We start from the raw sequence: 26,145 nt of genomic DNA, 5'->3' as shown, positions 1-26,145 counted from the left end.
TGACCTTTTCTGTTTGCTCTCAGGATCAAAATGATGTAGCCAACTTTCATCAGCAGTGATTACATTTGAAAGAAACTCCGGATCTTCCTCTAACATAACTCTAACTGCATGCAGACCTGCACGCGAATGTCTTTTTGTTCGTGAATCAACAGTCTTGGATCCCACCGCGCACAAGCATGTGGCATGCGTAATTTTTCTGTCACCAACGTGTGGGTGGCACGTAATGAAATGTTCAGTATTTCAGAAAGTGATCTTAAGGTCATTCGTCGATCCTTTCTCACAATGACAGCAGCAGTGTTGATTTTTTCTTCCGTAAGAGCAGTAACTGGAGCACCGGGTCCAACTTCTTTCGAAATTGATTGTCTCCTCCCTTTAAACATTTTAAACCACCTTCGAGCTGTGCTGCAGGGAAGAAAAGACTCTCCATAGACCTTCTGTAACCTTGTATAAGCCTCAGCTGAAGATTTGTTGAGACGAAAGCAAAATTTCAGAGCCGCATGTTGTTCCTCACATGTTACCTCCATTGCAGCGGCAGGCGATACTCAACACGTCGGACCTTGCCTGCCTCTCACAGGCGGGAACCAATGAAACTACTACGGCGTGTGTGTCGCACGTTAAGCTAACAGAATATCATAAGATTAAATTTTAGCGCGAAAAATTATGACCATAAAAATTTTGTTCTTTCTTTATTGAGCAGCCCTCGTAAAACAAAAAAAAAAAAACAAAAAATACAAAAGAAAGAAGAAAAACCGGCTGTATTTGATCTCTCACAAAAATTTTCTCTGCGTAACTGATTAATGGCGTGCTTCCGGATGTTTTACCGAGTTGTTGTTTCCATTTCGTGAACAATATTTCGACGACCGGCCCAGCTATCTAATTTGCTCTTATGTGCAGCAGTCTGTGACACATAACAGCAAAACTTGCAACACGTGAAGTAGGCAGCTGGGTCGGTCGTCGAAATACTGTTCACAAAATGGAAACAACAACTCGGTAGAACACCCGGAAGCACACTATTAATCGGCGTGACATCGGCAAGAGCTTCGCAGTGTTCCCAGTATGGAAACCACGAGCCAGTCTTGCATTTCAGAAGCTGGTACCACTTGAATGACAGCAGACTGTAATCGGAGCTTCTCAGCACGTCTGCAAACCGAGAAGTTGCATTAAAGTTGAAGTTTTTATTTCTCTACTTATTTATCCATTCTAGTTCAATATCCTTGCAACAACAATGGTGTGTTACAAGTGAAATTTAACTTTTTGTGAACAATTATAACAATAACTTTTAGTGTGCTTTTTCTGTCTACACTGAATATTGACGTAAGTTTACAATATTTATCATATTAACTTTTCTGTATTCCCGATTATTCTTTCTGCCATAACTGTAATATTTGGGTGGCTACGTGTACGCTACTCGTATCTTTATGTTATCTTTTTCTATTCTCAGCCGAGCCTTCCTTTCCTGTCACTGGAGAAGAGCTAGAGGTTTTAGTTAAGTTCAGTCTGTTTGAACTATTTTACTATTATCTTTGTTATACTCAATTATTATTACCACTACAATAACTATAACTAAAACTACATAATATACAACAAATACACTTACTACTACTACTACTACTACCCCACAAATGTTAGTAGCCGCCGTCGCTACTGCCACCACCTTCAGCATCCTAAAGCGAGAACTATTAAAACTTATGCTACTAATACTCATGTTACTACTAAACTCGTCCTACGGTTACAGTTGATGACGTCTCCGTCGCAGAATCTAAGAGGACGGTAAGTACGCTCTGCACCAGAACGCCCACGCTGTCGGCTCCAGGAGTGCCTCGCTGCCTCCAGACCGCAGAACAGTGGGTCAGTACGCATCTTATTTTCCACTGCGAGACACTGACTTCTTCTCAAGCCCTGGGCTCACCCACCGGCCTTCCTCGCCTTGCCTGTAGCACTCCTTGACTGCAGCTACGCCTTGTTTTTGCTGAGGGACCATCGGTTAAAAGATTCAGAATATCAAAGCGTTCTTTGACTTTCATTATGTGGTTTACAGATATTCTCCCTCAATCCTACTTAGCGGTTCTCGCTATATCTTGAACTAGGGGATGTTCCCAAAGGACATGTAGCCATTTCACCACAGTCACAGCTGGTCGTTGCCTCCTTGCAACTTCTGTTCGAATCTGTAGCAGAAAGGTAGTGGACCAGTCCCCTACTTGACTCAAATTGCGCTACCTCAAGCCTTTGACTTATATCTGGAAAAACCGAGACGTTCTCTTCCCTGTACCTCAGGAATTCCACCTCTGCTGTCTTTCAGTAAATATTAAAGTTGAATCTTCCTGGCAGATTAAAATTGTGTGCCGGACCGAGACTCGAACTCGGGACCTTTGCTTTTCGCGGGCAAGTGCTCTACCAACTGAGTTACCCAAGCAGAGCACTTGCCAGCGAAAGGCAAAGGTCCCGAGTTCGAGTCTCGGTCCGGCACACAGCTTTAATCTACCAGGAAGTTTCATATCAGCCGCACACTCCGCTGCAGAGTGAAACTCTCATTCTGAAAGTATTAAAGTTCTTTATTTGTCAGAATGTCTGCAGGTGCGATAGTGAAGCACCCACGCCAGCGTGGCAATATTGCTCGGCGTACTTTCCTCACTGGAGCGGCAGTCACAGCACTGCCATCGTACTGTAGCCCACAACTGCGGATAATATCAACTCCTGCTACAACCTTTGCCCGATGTAAATAATTTTATTCACGATACAGTTACCTGCCCTTGCTACTTGCTATACGTGAACTTTAAGTGTCACTTATTCATCCAAGTACACACCTAAATACGTTGATCACACATCTTGAATTATCGCCAGGTTTATATTTATCAATGGGTTCTCTATAACTCTTCCTTTAAACAACGTATTATGCTGATTTTCCAGTGACACCAGGAGTTGCACCTGTGCACGCGATTCGTGCAAAGATTCTGGGATGTCACCCTAATTCCATAATGAACTTTCACTCTTCGAAACTTCCTGGCTTACTAAAACTGTGTACTGGGCCGTTACTCGAACCTGGGACCTCTTCCTTTTGTGGGCAAGTGTTTTACCAACTTTTTAAAATATTTCTGTTCTTATTTCTATCCATCCGTTTCTTCGTCAGTTTCCGTCAGTAGTTGTGTGTGTGCGGATGTCGCATGATACCTCTCAAATTCCATCGATAAAACCTTCATGCTGGTCCCACAAGATACACAGCAGAACGTACCCAAAGTTTGGAAGGTAGAGGAGATTTTAAGCTTGAAGATGAGGTACCTGAGAAAGTAAAACTATGAGGGCGGGGCGTTACATATGCTTGGATAGCTCTGTCGGTAGACAGCCTGCCCACGAAAGGCGAAGATCACAGGTTCGACTCGCGGTCCAACAAACACTTTTAATCCCCCACGAAATTTCAGTTTACCGTAATTATTTTTAGAGAATCTCCACTGTTGGCGTGCATCAGAAGTAAGAAGTGATTAGCGTGCGTTACACTTCCTAACAATTCCTGTCTGGAATAACTGCTTCACAGAGCTCTTGCCGCATCAGATATGTATGTGTTCCAAGCTTTCGACGGCTCCCTCAATTGTCTACGTCAGGAATTACCCGTAGTCTGTGTGGTCGACTTCCGTCGTCAAACAAAACTAAAATTCCGATCCAACAGGCCTTAGAAGGTCCAACGGTACCGGCCGACCGCATTGTAATCCCCAGCCAATAGACGCCACTGGATGCGGCTTTGGAGGGGCATGTTGTCAGCACACCACTATGCCAGATGTTGTCAGCTTTCGTGACCCGAGCCGCTAATTCTGTCAAGTAGCTCCTCAGTTGGCCTCACAACAGATGAGCGCATCCCGCTTGCTGATAGCGCCTGGAAAACACTCAAATGATACCCAAGCCCAACAGTCTTTTAACTTCGGCGATCTTTCGGGAACCGATGTTACCAATGCGGCTTGGCCGTTGGTTGCTTTCTCGTCAAGATGTCACGAAATCACATATCTTCCATATGCTATCAGAGTAGGTAGATGCCTGCGTTGGAAGAACGTCAGTAGCGATGTTGATTTTGTTAGATGGTGGATGACTCAATCGATTTCTCCGCATCCTCATCGACTGTAGGTCGCCGAAGTGGCGTCAAATTGAAAGACCGGCACCCGGTGAACAGTCTGCCCGACGGGGAGAGGGGGGGGGGGGGGGGGGGGGGGAGCGGCCCTATCCATACGAATAAATAAATCAAATAAATCTACTTATCAGAGGAAGGTGCTTGATCCCTAGCCACCTGAACTTGACAGTAAGTTTACAGGAAGAATGGTACAGTATTCCCTTGAAAACCATACAGGACCTGTATTTATCCATTCGGAGACAGCTGGAACCTTTTTTGAAAGTCAACGGTGTTCTTACACTGTATTAGCCATGGTAATGTATTGTGTTTGGGGCGTTTCCATAATTTTATCCATGCCACGTTTGTGTACAGTTTACTTGGGGAGTTTGATAAGTTTAGCAAAAAAGCCAAAAAAAGTTTGTTTCGTAAGCAGCTCACATTACTTCTGAACATAGTCTTCTATGAGGGCTAAGCAGTTGGGCCAGCGATCCACCAGTTTTTTCATTCCATCGGAAAAGTTGGTTTGTCAAAGTCGCAAAACACTCGTTGCCTGCAACTATCACTTCCTTGCTTGATGAAAATGCATTCCCAGCAAGCCAAAGTTTTGTCATGGAACAGAAAGAAGTCATTTGGGGCTGAGTCTGGTGAACAGGGTGGATGAGGAACCAATTCAAAGGCGAAGTCATGCACTATCGCCAAGTTACCGTTGATATGTGGGATGGCGCAATACGCTGTTGAACGCGCACTTTTTTGCTTTCTAACCTTAGTCTTTTTTCAGCCAACGTATGTTTCAAACGTTTCAACAATGAAGCGTAATACGGTCCAGTTATAGTTCTGCCTTTTTCCGAGTAATTTATGAGTATTATTCTTTGGGAATCCCATAAAACAGTAATTGTCGTCTTACCAGCTGACAAAAAGGTCTTTGCCTTCTTCGGCACACTTTTACCAGCCTTTGTCCATTGTTTTGACTACCGTTTTGACGCTAGTGTGTAGTGATTGATCGAGGTCATCGACACTGACAAACAGCCGCAAAAATCCTCACCGATTACGATTAAACATCGACAGACATTGTGTTGAAATGTTGTGAGGGTGTGCTTTCGGTCGACTATGAGCAATCGCGACACGCACCTCACTCACAGCTTCTTCAAAGCCAATTCTCTGTACATGATATTACGTTCTCCCTCAGTTGAGATGCCTACAGTTCCAGAAATGTCACGAATTTTTGTTCGGCGGTCTTGACTCAACTGCACCGCCAGAGCACGCCTCATCTTCGGTGCTTCATTAATCCAACAGTAAATAGTCTTCAGTGATGATGCAGAGTTCACATGGACTTGAAGCAGTTCTGTTGTGATTTGTGTGGTAGTCCAACTCATCAAACGAAAATGCTTAGCAGCATGAAACTCGGTTTGTCCGATTTTCAATTACAGATGAAACACCAACGAATTCAGACGGCTGTCAACAGTGAACTGTACACTGTACATTGCTGGAATACTTTGTACTACCCTTGGAGTAATCGAGCTTATCGACCGTGAGTGCGCATCAAAAATCTTCCGCTCCATCATGGAAATTTACCAGACTTATCACGAAATGGAAGTTGATTAGATTGATTGCACTATTTCAATAGACCTACACTAGTTCGCGGGCTCTATAGAGGGTGTTACAAAAAGGTACGGCCAAACGTTCAGGAAACATTCCTCACACACAAATAAAGAAAAGATGTTATGTGGACATGTGTCCGGAAACGCATAATTTCCGTGTTAGAGCTCATTTTAGTTTCGTCAGTATGTACTGTACTTCCTCGATTCACCGCCAGTTGGCCCAATTGAAGGAAGGTAATGTTGACTTCGGTGCTTGTGTTGACATGCGACTCATTGCTCTACAGTAGTAGCATCAAGCACATCAGTACGTAGCATCAACAGGTTAGTGTTCATCACGAACTTGCTTTTGAGGTCAGTGCAATGTTTACAAATGCGGAGTTGGCAGATGCCCATTTGATGTATGGATTAGCACGGGGCAATATCCGTGGCGCGGTACGTTTGTATCGAGACAGATTTCCAGAACGAAGGTGTCTCGACAGGAAGACGTTGGAAGCAATTGATCGGCGTCTTAGGGAGCATGAAACATTCCAGCCTATGACTCGCGACTGGGGAAGACCTAGAACGACGAGGGCACCTGCAATGGACGAGGCAATTCTTCGTGCAGTTGACGATAACCCTAATGTCAGCGTCAGAGAAGTTGCTGCTGTACAAGGTAACGTTGACCACGTCACTGTATGGAGAGTGCTACGGGAGAACCACATGTTTCTGTACCATGTACAGCGTGTGCAGGCACTATCAGCAGCTGATTGGCCTCCACGGGTACACTTCTGCGAATGGTTCATCCAATAATGTGTCAATCGTCATTTCAGTGCAAATGTTCTCTTTACGGATGAGGCTTCATTCCAACGTGATCAAATTGTAAATTTTCACAATCAACATGTGTGCGCTGACGAGAATCCGCACGCAATTGTGCAATCACGTCATCAACACAGATTTTCTGTGAACGTTTGGGCAGGTATTGTTGGTGAAGACTTGATTGGGCCCCACGTTCTTCCACCTACGCACAATGGAGCACGTTATCATGATTTTATACGGGATACTCTACCTGTAATGCTAGAACATGTGCCTTTACAAGTACGACACAACATGTGGTTCATGCACGATGGAGTTCCTGCACATTTCAGTCCAAGTGTTGGTACGCTTCTCGACAACAGATTCGGTGACCGACGGATTGGTAGAGGCGGGCCAATTCCATGGCCTCCACGCTCTCCTGACCTCAACCTTCTTGACTTTCATTTATGGGGGCATTTGAAAGCTCTTGTCTGCGCAACCCCGGTACCAAATGTAGAGACTCTTCGTGCTGGTATTGTGGACGTCTGTGATACAATACGCCGTTCTCCAGGGCTGCAACAGCGCATCAGGGATTCCATGCGACGGAGGGTGGATGCACGTATTCTCGCTAACGGAAGACATTTTGAACATTTCCTGTAACAAAGTGTTTGAAGTCACGCTGGTACTTTCTGTTGCTGTGTGTTTTCATTCCATGATTAATGTGATTTGAAAAGACGTAATAAAATGAGCTCTAACATGGAAAGTAAGCGCTTCCGGACACACGTCCACATAACATATTTCCTTTCTTTGTGTGTGAGGAATGTTTCCTGAAAGTTTGGCCGTACCTTTTTGTAAGAGCCTTGCAGAAGGTGACGTCGGCGGCCTACCTGCGGGGGCTGCGCGCCCTGGCGTGCTGCTGCGGCGTGCCGGCGTCTGCGGGGGGCGCGGCTGCGGCTGCGGCGGGGGCGGCGTCCTGGCCGCCGGAGGCGGGGGCGGCGGCGAGCGGCCGCGGCAGCTGGATGCGCATCTTCTCGGCGGGCGGGGGGGGGCGGCGCGGGCGCCTCGTGCTGCACGTACTCGTCCAGCAGCGCAGGGTTGATGGGCGTGGTGGAGCGCGGCCGCTCGATCCGGCAGGTGTGCACCTCGGCCGCCGACCGCTGCCGCACCGGCAGCATCGGCACCGCCACAGACCTGCGGGCCGCCGCGCCGCTCACCGCCCCTGCTGCCTGCTACACCTCTGTGCGCTCGCTTTTGACACTACGGATGGCAGAAACCGGCCAGTTTTTTGCTTCTGAATAACCGGAATTTTCGGTAGTTGTTTGATCCAGGCTGTAACAGATTTTCTGTATTTTTTACCGATAACTGGATAAAAACATACACTACTGGCCATTAAAATTGCTACACCACGAAGATGACGCGCTACAGACGCGAAATACAACCGACACGAAGAAGATGCTGTGATATGCAAATGATTAGCTTTTCAGAGCATTCACACAACGTTGGTGCCGGTGGCGACACCTACAACGTGCTGACATGAGGAAAGTTTGCAACCGATTTCTCATACACGAACAGCAGTTGACCGGCGTTGCCTGATGAAACGTCGTTGTGATGCCTCGTGTAAGGAGGAGAAATGCGTACCATCACGTTTCCGACTTTGATAAAGATCGGATTGTAGCCTATCGCGATTGCGGTGTATCGTATCGCGACACTGCTGTTCGCATTGGTCGAGATCCAATGACTCTTAGCAGAATATGGAATCGGTGGGTTCAGGAGGGTAATACGGAACGCCGTGCTGAAACCCAACGGCCTCGTATCACTAGCAGTCGAGATGACGGTCATCTTATCCGCACGGCTGTAACGGATCATGCAGTCACCTCTTGATCCCTGAGTCAACAGATGTGGACGTTTGCAAGACAACAACCATCTGCACGAACAGTTCGACGAAGTTTGTAGCAGCATAGACTATCAGCTCGGAAACCGTCGCTCCGGTTACCTTTGACGGTGCATCACAAACAGGAGCGCCTGCGATGGTGTACTCGACAACGAACCTGGGTGCACGAATGGCAAAACGTCATTTTTTCGGATGAATCCAGGTGCTGTTTACAGCACCATGACGGTCGCATCCGTGTTTGGCGACATCGCGGATATCGCACATTGCAAGCGTGACTTCATCTCCATACTGGCGTATCACACGGCGTGATGGTATGGGTTGCCATTGGTTACACGTCTCGGTCACGTCTTGTTCGCATTGACGGCACTTTGAACAGTGGATGTTACGTTTCAGTTATGTTACGACCCGTGTCTCTACCCTTCATTCGATCCATGCGAAACCCTACATTTCAGCAAGATAATGCACGACCGCATGTTGCAGGTCCTGTACGGGCCTTTCTGGATACAGAAAATGTTCGACTGCTTCCCTGACCAGCACATTCTCCAGATTTCTCATCAATTGAAAACGTCTGGTCAATGGTGGCCGTGCAACTATCTCGTGACAATACGCCAGTCACTACTCTCGACGAACTGTGGTATCATGTTGAAGCTGCATGGCCAGCTGTACCTGTACACGTCATCCCAGCTCTGTTTGACTCAATGCCCAGGCATATCAAGGCCGTTACTACGGCCAAAGGTGGTTGTTCTGCGTACTGATTTCTCTGGATCTATGCACCCAAATTGTTTGAAAATGAAATCAGATGTCAGTTCTAGTGTAATATATTTGTCCAATGAATACCCGTTTACCCTTTGTATTTCTTCTTGGTGTAGCAATTTTAATGATCAGTAGTGTATTCACGGATGACTGCACGTTTTGCTACAGGCGGCATATTAAATTTTCGCAACGTGCATGCTTGGGTGGACGAAAATCCACATGCGTAGGTGATTCAAAATCACCAACAAAGGGTTAGTATTAACATCCGGCTGGGCAATTCGTAACCATATCATTGGCCCATAGTTACTGCCAAGGAAAGTAACAGGATAGATCATCTCATATTTACTAAAGATGTTTCGCCTTTCATGTTGGATGTAATGTCACAAAACGTTCGGATGGACATGCGGCTGGAACACGTCGTAGCTCCAGCACACTTTGATGTCGATGTGTGGAATCAACGTCGCATATAGTAATCGATGGGTTCGTAGAGGCGGATCAATTTCATGGCCAGCACGATAGCCAGATCTGACACCTCTCGACTATTTTCTGTGGAGCAATACAAAATACGGATATAACAGGATCAAAAACACACGTATTTGAATAGCGTGACTTATTGCCGTATTTCCCTCTACTTAAAATAACTGCACTGTCCGAATTACAAAGTGTTTCTACTGACCTCATAGTGTTGTACAGCCACTCAGTCTGCAAAGTGCAGGTCTGGGGTTTCAATGCAGCAAATCATACCGGGATATCTGACCAGTGCCAATTTTTCAAACTGAATTCGAGCAGTCCAACATCACACTTGTACCAAAGTTCCTACCTGACAAGGGCATAGTTCAATCCGGCATGTGAAAACTTGCTCTGAAATTTTTTGCATAGGAAGAATACCTCGAAAGAAACACAGTGTAAAATTTTTAGGAGCTCAAACACATGATGATTTAAAATTCGTAGCGCACCAGGCAGGTGTAGAAAACGCATGCACAACATGGCGGGCACAGCGACTTCGGCACGTTAGTAAACAGGTAACACGGCACAACGCGGTTGTGATTTGTAAAGCGAATTTCAGTTTTCGTTGACAGTTTCTCGAACACAATCATTGACAGCTATTATTTGATCGAATTCACAGCTCATTTAGTCTAATATCCATAATAATTAGCAGGTGATTCTAAGATTTCGCTAAGTGTTAACAATGGGGATAAAACTGAACGAGTTTTCTTTGTGATTACTTTGTATATGCTTGCTAATATCCTCTGTCTTTTTGCAGGTTCCAGAGTTTCATAGCCGGCCAGAGTGGCCGAGCGGTTCTAGGCGCTTCAGTCTAGAACCGCGTGACCGCTACGGTCGCAGGTTCGAATCTGCCTTGGGCATGGATGTGTGTGATGTCCTTTGAACCAGAGTTTCATAGTAATTGTGAAATCCAATTAATGGTTTCAACCTTGCAAAGATGGTATACGAAGACTGTGGAATGCAGCGGAAATCACTTACTTCACCTGGAGGCATACACATGTTTATTTATTAGTAAATTTCTTGGACATTCATTCAAGCTACGCGGTATTAGCCGAGCGGTCTGAGGCGCTGCAGTCATGGACTGTGCGACTGGTACCGGCGGAGGTTCGAGTCCTTCCTCGGACATGAGTGTGTGTGTGTTTGTCCTTAGGGTAATTTAGGTTAAGTAGTGTGTAAGCTTAGGGACTGATGACCTTAGAAGTTAAATCCCATAATATTTCACACACATTCATTCGAATGATGTTGAAAGTTTGTTAGAAATTGCCGAAACATAAGAAGAAACAGAAAATAAGTCTCACGATTCTGTGAAAACACTCATTTCATTTGTAGTATATTTAGAGACCTGCAGCCTAATATTCTAAAAAGCCGGCTATAAATTACACAACTTTACATGTAATAGTACATTATTCCATATTAGCAGTAAAATTTGTTTTGAGCAATAACACAAGGCTAATAACAATGGGCTGCAAAGAAAATTAAATCAGTTGTAGGGCACGGACGGAGTGTTAAAATGATAAATGTTAGTAACTTACCTCGGCAGAAACGTCGAACCCGTACACCTAAAGTAGTGTGCAAAATCAAGTCGTCTTATATTATTGAATGAAATACATCATGAGTGTCTGTATTTGTTTCTACTGTCTAACAAGTAGTATTACATCTTTTAAGTTATTATTTAGGGCATACCAATTGCACTACTTGTGTTGCCATATCCAGACGTAGTTCTTTCTACACGTTGTATGTTTGTGTTCACGATGCCGTTTTCCTTAACAGTGCGGCAAGGCGGGAACGGTGTCTCGGAACATGAAAGATTTGTGAAGTATTCCTCTATTGTCTTGTTGCTTAAATTAATTACATTTATTTTCATTATTTAATTATCATATTTAAAGTGCAGTTTAGATACATCAGCCAATCAAGTGCTATGTCTGCTTTTCTTATAATTATGCTATTTGCATATTTTAGGTGTTTTACTCCTTATATGGCGAGTCTGTGTCTCATGTTTTTATTGTTTGTGCCATTTTCTGTGTCTGGATCAACATCCGTGTCTGTGACTGTGTCTGAGTTTGCGTCCTCCCATGGAAACTGTTGTGTTTTTTGTGTGTTCGAGATCTGCTGTAAGGATTTTGTTCAGTATAATGCCCCTGAAACCACTGTAGCACCATTCTAACCCTGTAACACGGACAGTTATCTTGCTGAAGCAGTCTTCGCTGTAGGGGGAGACTTCAAGCAGAAGCGATGCTGGTGGGGCGCGCTAATGTTCACGTGGTTCACTGCTGTAGTGGGGTCTTCGGTTACCACCGTAGACCCCGTAGAAGCCCAGCTCAACGTACCCCATAGCAAGATTCTGCCTTCACAGGCCTGCATCTGTGGTGCGGTGCATGGTTCAAAAATGGCTCTGAGCACTATGTGACTTCACATCTATGGTCATCAGTCCCCTATAACTTAGAACTACTTAAACCTAACTAACCTAAGGACATCACACAACACCCAGCCATCACGAGGCAGAGAAAATCCGTAACCCCGCCGGGAATCGAACCCGGGAACCTCGGCGTGGGAAGCGAGAACTGCGGTGCATGTTTCGTGCAGCCATCTGCCTGGATGACGGTGTGCAAGGACCCAACCATCGACCTTGTGTAACAAGAAATGTGATTTATTTGACAGGCAACACGTTTCTTTAGATCCACAGTGGAAACTCTGTGACGCTGTGCCGACTGCAATCATAACTGACTACTCCCGCGTCCGGCCATCCTGATTTAGGTTTTCCATGATTTCCCTAAATCGCTCCAGGCAAATGCCAGGATGGCCGACTTCCTTCCCCGTCCTTCCCTAATCCAATGAGACCAATGACCTCGCTGTTTGGTCTCTTCCCCCCAAAGAACCCAACCAACCGTAACTGACTATGTCGTTGGGCCAACACAGGAATACGTAGGGGTGGAGTTCCATGTTCAACAATGACCAAAACACTTGTGCCTGCACCAGCATTGTATTGTGTCGTCAAATCTGCCACAGATCTCTGCCTATCCGAAACTACACAGTGGGGGATCCTAACCTCTACGTTTGGTAATGAGACATGGACGTCCAATATCACAAGGACTGCAAGTTATTTCAGCAACCTTCAACCACTTTGCATAGGTGCTCATGACAGTAGTATGCCAACAGGCGACCATCGTCGCGGTTTCTCAGATTCTGGTTTCCAGTCGCACGGCCACAACGGCGTGGTCTTGGTCAAAACCGCTTATATCAGTGGATTTCCGGCCCATATCTTCGCTGTGATGACTGCTCATTCGTCTCTCTCCCGCATACATTGTTTCCTTACGGCGTCACGTGCCCGCAAGGCTACCAGAAGGCATTCAACCTCGCGGTGGGCAATTGTAATGTTATGGCTCATGAGTGTTCTCGAAATCTCATCGGCGATGTGCCCTAGAGCACTCCACCTGCCTGGGGTCTCGTAACATTTCCTTGACGTCACTGGGTCGCTGGCGAGTTGACGCAGCACAGAGGTACGTACCGCTCCTGGGGCAGCGTGGTGGGCACGTAGGGGAGCTCGCCCTCGAACGAGTCCTGCAGCACGAGCCCCTGGCGCTCGCCGTCGCCGTCCGCCTCCTCCGCCTCCTCCGCCCCCGCGGCGGCCAGCAGCGGCGCGGGCTCCGCCCCCAGCACGGCGGCCGCGACGCGCGCGAACTCCGCCTCCGAGTCGGACGACATGCGCTCCTCCTCCGTGCTCGCCGCCGCCTGCGCAACCCGTCACCCACCTCTCATGTCACGGCCAGTCTGAACCCAGCGAAAACGAGACTGTGTTTTTATCCTAGCATGTATCAGGGTAAGGTGGTGAAGCCGTGGATGTGGAGAACCGCATAAGGAAGGCAGTTACTGTCTTCGTACAACTGTACGAGAGAGAAACAGAATCATTACATGCAGAACTAAAATTCGTATTTTAGTACAAATGTGAACGCTATCCTCCCGTACGCTAGCCAAAAATTTAAAGCAGACGAAAAGATAACCATCACCATTGCAGAGCTTCGTATATAGGTGTCTCCGGCGCATAAAGGAATATCTGGTGGCCAGAAAAAATAAGTAAACAAATCACACATCTATAGAAGAACAGATACGTGAAAGGGAGCGGAGATGGCTGGGGCACAAATTGAGAAAACCACACGGGGCAAACGAAACGAAGACACTGGAGTGGAAGATAACATCACCATTGCAGAGCTTCACATATAGGTGTCTCCGGCGCCTAAAGGAATATCTGGCCGCCAGAAAAAAAATTAGTAAACAAATCAGACATCTATAGAAGAACAGATACGTGAAAGGAAGTGTAGATGGCTGGGGGTACACATTGAGAAAATCACACGGGGCAATCGAAACGGACGCTCTGGAAGAGAATTCCCAAGGAACGAGGAAGAGAGCCAGGCATAGAGGTACATGAAGAGGACGGTGGAAGGGGAAGCGATGGAAGTTTAAAAGACCTGGACGGAATTTAAAGAAATGGCCAAAGGCAGATGGCAAGTTCTCATGGATGTCCTAAGCCCCATACGGGTCAAAGCAATTAAATGAACTCAAACGAAGAGTGGAAAATAGACAGATGTGCCATAAAACTGACCTGCGTGAGGCCAAGTTTTGGGAAAAAAATGATAACCACTACAAAGTAACCACGGTGATTAACAAAAACTTAGTGTTTTGAGAGGAAACTGACATTTTCACGCTGCTACATGAGATGTAAGAGTTCATCTCTCCGAGGCCTACCTATTTTGCGCATAAAAAGTTACATCGATGTGACATTTAACTCTCAATAAAAAAGAGAAACAAAAATTCTGAAAAAAAACAGTCAAAAGATTTGTTAAAGTAGGAAAGAAAATAAATTAGAGAAACATTTGACGCACCTTTGAATGATGCTTGACGGTAGGTTCATCTAACGGGTCGCCGATTGAGAATTTAAAATTCAACGTTTAACTTAGAATTTTAAAGAGTACTAGAGGATATTTGTCTGGTAGATTATGTAGTCTCGTTTGCTGTAAATGGTTTCGAGCATCATTAAAGGTGCGTCAGCTGTTTCTACAACATGTTTTATATCTTACTTTCAAAACGATCATTTAACAAAACATTTTACTTTTTCAGTTTTTTATTATAAATGAGATTATTGTCTACAGCCACCACAAAGCTACTAACATCTTTATTGTTCCAGTGCGGGGTACTCTGGAAATCACTCAACAATTCCGCGAAGATTCAGTTTTTTTAATATAACTTTTAAGAACGTAACTTAAAGAACGACCCTCGTTTGCACTTACGAATTTGTACGAATTCGACATCCAGAACAACGGCAGCCTGCGTCTCCCTGTCGTCTACCAACTATGTTACCCATATTCCGGGCAGATTAAATATCAAAATCAGCTGTCGATTAAACGTCCGATTATTGTCAACCCACGACCTTCGACCTTGTAAGCAGACGAATACGAAAAGTATAAATTAACGCCCTCAGCGTACTTCTCTACAGTTCAAATTATCACCTAAAAGACGAGTGGGTACTTTTAGCATTTGACTACAAATATAAGGACGAAACGAGTTCTCAATTTATCTTCGGTTGGTTCTAAAATTACGTTTTGAAGTAAATAAGTATTATTTGAAATAACTGACGTTTTTGTTGCAAAGAGTCCATTTTCAAAATGTTGTTTTTCCATTTACAGACTACTGTACTGTTTTGAAAACATACTATCAAAAAAGCGGCGGTTCCGTGATGAAAGTTAACATTAGGAAGACTTCCAATTTTTATCGAAAAGATAAATAAATGTTATTCTAGCAGTAGTAGAGCTATACTGAGCGCGGTGCATGACTGCGGAAAAAATAACGGCTGCAGTTTGTCTTTGCTTTCAGTCATTCGGATTACCAGCACTGCAGGACCATGTAGGCTGACGTTACAAGACCAGAGCAGCCAAACCATCACACCGTGGCCCCTGCGACTACTGAAAAGCCTGTTGCCCCTCTTCAGGAATCAGAATTTCGTCGGGCCTCACAACAGATGACCCTACGCACACCTAAAATGTGGCTACCTGTATCTTAGGGGCACACAAGCCACCAAACCTCGCCACGGTCTATGGCTTCTGACATTTTTATTTTACAGAGAAATACTTACATTTAGTTTTATATGGGCGTCGTTATATTTAACATGAGACAAAATGGAAAGCTGAATTTATCATTGTAATATAATGATTGCACAACAAACTTTATTTAACAATTTCCTTTTTCCTGTACGTTACTTTAGGTTTCAGTTACGCAAAGACTGCATTACAATTCTGAACTCAACTTTTTTTCATATGTTGTTAAATGCAATGATATGCGCTTTAAGCATTTCTGCGTAACAAACCGGAGTGCCAGTTTCCATCGTAAACATTCTAGATATAATTGTGTATCTCGTCTGTGTAAGCCGCACGTCATTTTAGCTGTGTTTGCGACATTCAGTTGTCAGCTGGACGTGCCCACAAAAGCCGATTCGTGGCTAAATAAATATTATTTTCCAGAACATCAGGTAAGCGTTTCCTATTTAGTATACAGTAATATTTCTTCGTTCATTTCTTTAACAAACCGATTAATCGCTCACTTGAACAAAAATGTTTTACCGCTGAGTCACTATCATTTGTCATCGGCGAAAGATGAAAAACAAAAAAAGTCCTCTATTCTCTCTTGTCTGGTAGTAGTTTTACGGCACGGGCACAAGATAGAATTGCGTTCTTGTATGTACGTGAGTCCTCTAAAACAAAATCTGGGTTCATCAGTGCGTTGCCTACATTTTTTGGAGTCCTAAAATCATATCCATATACCTTACAGGACAGCCAGTTCAGAAGTCACTGTAAACTAGATAAAAGCAGGACCTGATAACCTTTTTCTTTAAAAAATGTATTATATAATTGCAAAGACGGAATGCCAGTACCATATGTAAAGCAACTACTACGGACATTAAAAAGACAAATTCAATAAAGCTTTGGCCAGGTAACTGACGAGGGAACTTTCCCAAGTGTCAATAAACGATCTTGATGAAACTTGTCGTTTGTGCGGAGGGGGAAGATAATGCGATACGTATTTTTTTAACTGTGCCCAGTTACCCAGAAGGTAATTTTTGCATATTAGATTTGGAGGGAATATCTTCGAGACGATGATATAAAAAATGTTTCTCATATAAAAATTTGTATGTAATTGACGTTCTTGAAAACTTTATAACGGAATTATGAAATAATTTGAAATTTTGAAAATATCTCACTACCATTAATTAATTTTTAAAATGAAAACGTTAGCTACAACTTGAATTAAATAATCTTTCAAACTACATTCATCCATGTGTAATAAAGCTGGTTCCTGAAATACCATTTTTGGAAAATGTGCTGTACACAATGTGCTGTCAGAGTATTTTCAACAGCTAACCAAAATATGTAAAAATTCATTATCGGTCTAATTATATATTTTACTTATATTTGTTTTATGTTTTAAATTCCTATTTCTGTTTTACAGTCTTTCTTGTTTTTGTTTTTTAAATTACCATTGCACAAACGTGTATTTTCTTAATTTAAAATCATAATTAAGTCATTATTATGATAGATAGTAATTGCCACAAAGATAATTGGTAATTAAACGCTTAAAACATTACTTTTTCTTACACCTTGCACATAAAATGAACGAAATTTCTTATTGTGATTATTTGCATAACAGAGAACATACGATGAAACAAAATTCAGCAGGAATTCAAATTATCGCAGGTGATACTCTAAATATCCGAATTTGTATTAGGCAAATTTCTGTTCATTGGCCGGCCGGTGTGGCCGAGCGGTTCTGAGCGCTTCAATCTGGAACCGCGCGACTGCTACGGTAGCAGGTTCTAATTCTGCCTCGGGCATGGATGTGTGTGATATCCTTAGGTTAGTTAGGTTTAAGTAGTTCTAAGTTCTAGGGGACTGATGACCTCAGATGTTAAGTCCCATAGCGCTCAGAGCTATTTTTCTGTTCATTGGTAAGCCCCGGTGAAAAGAATTGATTACGTACTAGTGACTGTAGCTTGATTCTATTGTTCCTCAAGCGGAGATAGACATCAAAATTATTCAACAGAAACTCTTTTCAGAAAGTTCTTCCAATATCAAAAGCCATAGATGTACCACTTCTGAACCTGTCCCATCGTGTTCCTTGGGATTACCAGATGAACAAGTTTTTTGTCCTACGGTTAATGGCCAAACTGTTTTTTCACACTCACTGCCCACCTACTCATAGTTTTAAAAGAAATTAACGTGCGCCTGGATCAAGAATTCTAGAATCTCTTTTTGAAGCCCTATTGTCCTTGTGACAGCATCGAAATCTGGTAAACAAACGTCTGATCAGGTCAAAAGGTATTTGAAAGATGGTTTCTCCCAGTGAGGGAGAAAAATCTGTATTACTGTTAGATGCTTAGGTCTCTCAGTGTGAAAAAAAAAACTGTATAGAGCACCATACCTTGTTCATCTGGTGATTCCAAAGGCCACGACGGTACAGGTACAGTCGTGAGATGTATATGACTTTTGATGTTGGAAGAACTTTGTGAGAAGATTTTTAGATCTAGAGCTGTTAGTAATTTTGATGTGAATCTCCGATTAAAAAACAATATGACGAAGCTGTAGTCACTAGTACAGAATCAATTTTTTTCACCAAGGTTTACAAGTGTACTGAAATATCCTTGACACAAATCAGGATGTTTATAAGATCACCTGTGACAAACTGAAATCCTGCTGGAATGTGTTTTATCCTGTATTCTATATGCTTATTATCTGAAGAAATGTTGTCCATTTTACGTGTATGGTGTAAGAAGACGTTATGTTTTACGCGTTTATTTACAGATTATCATTATGGTAATTATTTTCTATCATAAGAATGAATTACTTATTATTTTCAATTAAAGGAATACACGTGCATAAACAATGAATGTAGAACAAAAATAACAATTTAAAATATAAAACAAATATAAGTAAAACAAATAACTTGACTAATTATGAATGTTTATGCATTTAACTGGATATGGTGAAAATACTCTGACAACTCATTTTGCGTAGCTTATTTACCCAAAATGGTGTTTCAGAAACTAACTTTGTTATGCTTGGATGTTTGTAGCTTGAAAACTTATTTAATTTATATTGTAACAAATGTTTTCATTTTTCAGAATTAATAAGTGGTGGTGGGATATTTTGCACAATTTCAAATTCCATTATACAATTTGCAAGAATGTTAATTACGTATCAACTTTTATATGTGAAACATTTTCTCATATATCATAGTTTCAAGGATATTCCCTCCAAACCTAATATGGAAAATTACTTTTCAGGATGTGTTTCACCCCTTACAAGTGAAATTGGGCCCCCAAAAAATACGGATTGTATTATTCTTCCCCATTAACAGACCAACCAAGTTTTAACAAGATTATTTATTGACACTTGGAAATGTTCCCTCGTGAGTCGTAGGCTGGAGACACGGTAGTCAGACGGAGGTAAACACTTCCACCTGTTATTGAGCGAGAAAAAATTCGTTGCGTTACTTACTGAAGTCCCTCATAAAACTACGGATTTTAGCTGCATATTTTCTCGTATTCGAAGTTGGCCGCCAGGCCGCTCAGAGTGCAGCACGGGCCTCGCACTGTCTGCAGAGTGGTGGTGGCTCACCTGTGCTGGGAGGACGGCGCTGCCGGCCGGGGAGACCTCCTCGGAGAGCGCCTGGTGGGCCACGCTGCAGCCGCCCAGCTGTACTTGCCCACCGCCTGCCTCAGCGTCCAGCGACGGCGGCTTCACCGCCTCAGGTCCAGCCTCCGGGGGACACTCCGGCTGCAGCTCCACCACTGCTACACTCTCCGCCGGCCGCACCTGGGGCAACCAAAACACATCAAACCGCTCACCTCTCACCGCCTGGCTGACACTCACAACTCAAGTCCAACATTAAACAAGTCCACCACCAAACGTTAGTTTCTCTGCAAAGGGATAACACAGCGCTACATTACCCCGAGGCAGTTGTTCTGAACCTGGGAGTGGTTACTCTGTTATGGGCAAATTTTGTGAGGGGTAAAAAACAAAAGTGATGTATTGATCATATACAGTTGATGTTCCTGACTCACACTGAGTCTTAATTACATCTATGATAATGATGTAGGCTGAAACAATGAATTAAAATTTTGTGCCAGCACCAGGAATCGAACTGGGGTCTCCTACTGACTGGGCCACTGCACCACACTGGCACAGCTGTTACCACACCTGCAATTCCTCTCATTCCTAAGGTGCTAATCCAATACCAGATAGCCTCTGCAATACTGATGCGGGTCGAGAAGAGGGATAGCTATGGTCTGAGGCATGGCTGGAATTTATATTGGTGAGGAAGACGTCTTAGGATAATCCGTGCAGTTGTGGTAGTCACAGTGCCACTGTCGCACAGTGTTCAGCTCATAAGCCTATTAAGCAGGAGACCCACATCCGAATCACAGCACTGGTACAAATTATAATTCAGTGCTTCAGCCTACATCATTATTAGAAAAACAAAAGGGTTTCGTAGTGATTTGGTGGTTTGGAGCTGCAAAAAGTGTTGTTGTGATCTTCAGTCCTGAGACGGGTTTGATGCAGCTCTCCATGCTACTCTATCCTGTGCAAGCTTCTTCATCTCCCAGTACCTACTGCGACCTACATCCTTCTGAATCTGCTTAGTGTATTCATCTCTTGGTCTCCCTCTACGATTTTTACCCTCCACGCTGCCCTCCAATACTAAATTCGTGATCCCTTGACGCCTCAGAGCGTGTCCTACCAACCGATCCCTTCATCTAGTCAAGTTGTACCACAAACTCCTTTTCTCCCCTATCCTATTCAATACCTCCTCATTAGTTATGTGATCTACCCATCTAATCTTCAGCATTCTTCTGTACCACCACATTTCGAAAGCTTCTATTCTCTTCTTGTCCAAACTAGTTATCGTCCATGTTTCACTTCCATACATGGCTACACATACTTTCAGAAACGACTTCCTGACACTTAAATCTATACTCGATGTTAACAATTTTTTCTTCTTCAGAAACGCTTTCCTTGCCATTGCCAGTCTACATTTTATATCCTCTCTACTACGACCATAATCAGTTATTTTGTTCCCCAAATAGCAAATCTCCTTTACTACTTTAAGTGTCTCATTTCCTAATCTAACTCCCTCAACATCACCCGACTTAATTCGACTACATTCCATTATCCTCGTTTTACTTTTGTTGATGTTCATCTTATATCCCCTTTTCAAGACACTGTCCATTCCGTTCAACTGCTCTTCCAAGTCCTTTGCTGTCTCTGACAGAATTACAATGTCATCGCGCGAACCTCAAAGTTTTTATTTCTTCTCCACGGATTTTAATACCTACTCCGAATTTTTCTTTTGTTTCCTTTACTGCTTGTTCAGTATACAGATTGAATAACATCGGGGAGAGACTACAACCCTGTCTCACTCATTTCCCAACCACTGCTTCCCTTTCATGCCCCTCGACTCTAATAACTGCCATCTGGTTTCTGTACAAATTGTAAATAGCCTTTCGGTCCCTGTATTTTACCCCTGCCACCTTCAGAATTTGAAAGAGGGTATTCCAGTCAACATTCTCAAAAGCTTTCTCCAAGTCTAGAAATGTCAGAAACGTAGGTTTGCCTTTTATTAGTTTAGCTTCTATGATAAGTCGTAGGGTCAGTATTGCCTCACGTGTTCCCATATTTCTACGGAATCCAAACTGATATTCCGCGAGGTCGGCTTCTACCATTTTTTCCATTCGTCTGTAAAGAATTCGCGTTATTATTTTGCAGCCGTGACTTATTAAACTGATAGTTCGGTAATTTTCACATCTGTCAACAATTGTTTTCATTGGGATTGGAATTATTATATTCTTGTTGAAGTCTGAGGGTATTTCGCCTGTCTCATACATCTTGCTCACCAGATGATAAGAGTTTTGCCAGGACTGGTTTACCCAAGGCTGTCAGTAACTCTAATGAAATGTTGTCTACTCCCAGAGCCTTGTTTCGACTCACGTCTTTCAGTACTCTATCAAACTCTTCACGCAGTATCATATCTCCCATTTTATCTTCATCTACGTCCTCTTCCATTTCCATAATATTGTCCTCAAGAACATCGCCCCTGTATAGACCCTCTGTATACTTCTTCCACCTTTCTGCTTTCCCTTCTTTGCTTAGAACTGGGTTTCCATCGGAGCTCTTGATATTCATACAAGTGGTTCTCTTTCCTTCAAAGGTCTCTTTAATTTTCCTGTAGGCAGTATCTATCTTACCCCTAGTGAGATAAGCCTCTACATCCTTACATTTGTCCTCTAGCCATCCCTGCTTAGCCATTTTGCACTTCCTATCGATCTCATATTTGAGACGTTTGTATTCCTTTTTGCCTGCTTCATTTACTGCCTTTTTGTATCTTCTCCCTTCATCAATTAAATTCAATATTTCTTCTGTTACTCAAGGATTTCTACTAGCCCTCGTCTTTTTACGTACTTGATCCTGTGCTGCCTTCACTACTTCGTCCCTCAAAGCTTGGTCTCGAACCCTGAAATCAATTTCATGTTCAGTACTGCCACTATACTGTGCGCAACTGAACATCCTTTCTCTTCACTCGCCGCTTCACGCTGTGTACATGAAAATGTATCTGTATGATACCAGTAAAATCTCTGAAATTGTGTAATTCCATTTGTATAAGTACCTGCACCTGGGCTTGGCTTTCAGACTGGATCAGCCTTTTACTTTCGATGCTGAGATGCCATTACAAAAACTGCAGAACCTCGACAACAATTCTGTTCATTTGTGAGGAGGAATTTAAAGTAAATGCGTGTAGTTGTGTGAACCGTTGTGCTAAGGTCGCTTAGTGCCGACCGCGCCTACCTACACTATGTGGCCAAAAGTATCCGGACACTTGGCTGAAAATGACATACAAGTTAGTGGCGCCCTCCATCGGCAATTCTGGAGTTCAACATTGTCTTAGCCCACCCTTAGCCTTGATCACAGATTCCACTCTCGCAGGCATACGTTGAATCAGGTGCTGGAAGGTTTCTTGGGGAATGGCAGCCCATTCTGCATGGAATGCTGCACTGAGGAGAGGTATCGATGTCGGTCGGTGAGGCCTGGCAACGAAGTCGGGGTTCCAAAATATCCCATATGTGTTCTGTAGGATTCAGTCCAGGACACTGTGCAGGCCAGTCCATTACAGGGATGTATTATGAACAGGTGCTCGATTGTGTTGAAAGATGTAATCGCCATCCCCGAACTACTCTTCTACAGTGGGAAGGAAGAAGGTGCTTAAAACATCAATGTAGCCGTGTGCTGTGATAGTGCCACGCAAAACAACAAGGGGTACAAACCCCCTCCATGAAAATTTGAATCACACCATAACAAAACCGCCTCAGAATTTTACTGTTGGCACTACACACGCTGGCAGATGACGTTCACCGGGCATTCGCCATAACCACACCCTGCCATCGGATAGCCACACTGTGTGCCGTGATTCGTCACTCCACACAACGTTTGTTCACTGTTCAATCGTCCAATGTTTCCTCTCCTTACACCAAGCGATGCGTCATTTGGCATTTATTGGCGTGATGTGTGGATTTTGAGCAGACGCTCGACCATGAAATCCAAACTTTCTCACCTCCCGCCTAACTGTCATAGTACTTGGAATGGATCGTGATGCAGTTTGGAATTCCTGTGTGATGGTCTGGATAGATGTCTGCCTATTATACATTACGACGCACTTCAACTGTCGTCGGTCTCTTTCACTCACGAGGTCGTCATGTACGCTTTTGTGCTGTAAGTGTCCCTTCACGTTTCCACGTCACTATCGGAAACAGTGGACCTAGGGATGTTTAGGAGTGTGGAAATCTCGCGCACAGAGACGTATGACACAAGTGACACCCAATCACCTGACCACGTTCGAAGTCAATGAGTTCGGCGGAGCGCCCCATTCCGCTCTCTCATTATAATGACTACTGAGGTCGCTGACACGGAGTAACTGGGGGTAGGTGGAAGCGCAATGCACCTAATATGAAAAACATATGTTTTTGAGGGTGTCAGGATACTTTGGATGACATAGTGTAGTTCTCTGGAGACGCGGGTTCGATTCGCGTACTTGGTACAAATTTTCACTCACTGCTTCGGTCTATATACTTGTAATTATTTTCTAGTTTTTAGTCTTATGTGCGTGAAATATTTTAGTCGAGTTCAAACATTTTGACAAGATTATCACAGAGATATGATAAACTTGATTTTTGTTTTCGTTTACCTTCAGCTGAGTCAGACAATATATAGCATTCTTCAATCTCCGTAATAGACGATAAAGGTAAAAATAAGAGAGAATCGATCTCACTGGAAGACTTACCAGCAATTATTGTTCTTGCGTACTATTCGCGACTGTAACAGGAATAGGGAGAAATGCAATTTTCATAAAGTACGCTTCCACACACACCAGAGAAGGAACGAGTTCGTATTGGGTTGACAACCAGTTCTGAGCTATGTTGAAAGTTTGAAGTCTGTAGGTCATCAGGAAGTTAGTTACAGAATTTCTGCCGAACAGACTGTTGGACCAAAGGTCAACTTGTAAAGATGCATACAAACTAGGCCAGTGAAGGCCAACGAAAGAAACACGACTGCTTCATTGGCCGAGATTTGCTTAGTGTGTATGGCCGCAGATCGGAGCCAACGAAGCGGTTGGCATCCGTTGCGGTTCGGTCTGCTTGTGGTAATGTGAAAGCGTTGATGGTGGGTTGGGCTTGTGTCTCCTCTGCAAGAGTGGAAGTCAGGTGGAATTTTCGTAGTTTCTGCAGCGAGTTGCTGCGTGTGTTTATTTATTATATTTAAAAGCAATGGAGTATGCAGTGGCATAGTTATAGCTGACAGAGTTTCATCACGAACGATAATGTTTCGGGATGCTACGAACTACGTTTATGAAAAAAATTGAAAAGATTTGACATATTGAGAGAAATTAGTAAGCCTACAGAAAGTAATGTTAATGGCGTGAAAGAAATGAAATCTAGTCTGTATTGAGGTCTTTTCGCTCGTGAATGACAAAGAGAAACAAATAAAACTGGGAGTGGGGCCGAGTGGTGCCTAAAAGAGGTGTCACCTTTCGAAAATTTAGGACCTTCAGAATTGAACAACGATTCGAAATTTATAGCTTTCCTTCGTAATAGCCGGTAATCTAATTCAGCTTTGAGGCGTGACATTAATTATGCCCAACCTCAGTTCTGCACTTTTTAAAAGAGAGGCTGACCGCTTGTATCGCTTCTTTTCCTTCTTCTTTTTCTGACGATCAGCTTATTGCAGTAAAATAAATGTTGTCATTCAGCGTCAAGTAAATGCTCTTCTCCCCTGAAACAACCGGCCGATGATATACTAATTAAAACGCTTCTTTATACACTACTGGCCATTGAAATTGCTACACCATGAAGATGACGTGGTACAGACGCGAAATTTAACCGACAAGAACAGGATGCTGTGATATGCAAATGATCAGCTTTTCAGGGCATTCACACAAGGATGGCGCTGGTGGTGACACCTACAACGTGCTGACAAGAGGAAAGTTTCCAACCGATTTCTCATACACAAACAGCAGTTGACGGCGTTGCCTGGTGAAACATCGTTGTGATGCCTCGTGTAAGGAGGAGAAATGCGTACCAACACGTTTCCGGCTTTGATAAAAGGTCGCATTGTTGCCTATTGCTATTGCGGTGTATCGTATGGCGACACTGCTGCTCGCATTGGTCGAGATCCAATGACTGTTAGCAGAATATGGAATCAGTGGGTTCAGGAGGATACGGAACGCCGTGCTGCATCCCAACGGCCTCGTATCACTAGCAGTCGAGATGACAGGCATCTTATCCGCATGGCTGTAACGGATTGTGCAGCCACGTCTCGATCCCTAAGTCAATAGATGGGGAAGTTTGCAAGACAACAAGCATCTGCACGAACAGTTCGACGTTTGCAGCAGCATTGACTATCATCTCGGAGACCATGGCTGCGGTTACCCTTGACGCTGCATCACAGACAGGAGCGTTTGCGATGGTGTACTCAACGACGAAGCTGGGTGCACGAATAGCAAAACGTCAGTTTTTCGGATGAATTCAGGTTCGGTTTACTGCATCATGATGGTCGCATCCGTCTTTGGCAACATCGCGGTGAACGCACATTGGAAGCGTGCATTCGTCATCGCCATACGGGCGTATTACCCGGCGTGATGGTATGGGGTGCCACAGGTTACACGTCTCGGTCAACTCTTGTTCGCATTGACGACACTTTGAGCAGTGGACGTTACATTTCAGGTGTGTTACGACCCGTGGCTCTACCCTCAATTGAATCGATTCATTTTATTAGGATAGTGCACGACGGCATGTTGCAGGTGCTGTGCGGGCCTTTCTGGATACAGAAAACGTTCGACTTTTGCCCTGGCCAGCACATTCTCCAGATCTCTCACCAACTGAAAAAGTCTGGTCAGTGGTGGCCGAGCAACTGGCTCGTCACAATACGCCAGTCACTACTCTC

At 43.9% G+C, this 26,145-nt stretch overlaps 1 protein-coding gene across 1 annotated transcript in view; it reads right to left on the bottom strand.

Annotated features, from left to right (window-relative positions):
* The window catches only part of LOC126291478 (protein PRRC2A-like), a 209,031-nt gene that overhangs the window by 95,189 nt on the left and 87,697 nt on the right, over positions 1-26,145 (bottom strand). Inside the window, exons 13-16 of the mRNA XM_049984988.1 lie at positions 19,273-19,470; positions 13,119-13,342; positions 7,503-7,653; positions 7,350-7,393 (exon numbers count right to left, since the gene is read on the bottom strand). Coding sequence (XP_049840945.1) covers positions 7,350-7,393; positions 7,503-7,653; positions 13,119-13,342; positions 19,273-19,470 — 617 coding nt within the window. The remainder of the gene's footprint in view (positions 1-7,349; positions 7,394-7,502; positions 7,654-13,118; positions 13,343-19,272; positions 19,471-26,145) is intronic.

Source organism: Schistocerca gregaria, chromosome 9 (genome assembly GCF_023897955.1).
Source record: "Schistocerca gregaria isolate iqSchGreg1 chromosome 9, iqSchGreg1.2, whole genome shotgun sequence".
NCBI classification, from domain to species: Eukaryota; Metazoa; Arthropoda; class Insecta; order Orthoptera; family Acrididae; genus Schistocerca; species Schistocerca gregaria.
Note: the sequence above shows the minus strand (reverse complement) of the source record. Positions and strands in the feature narration are given on the sequence as shown.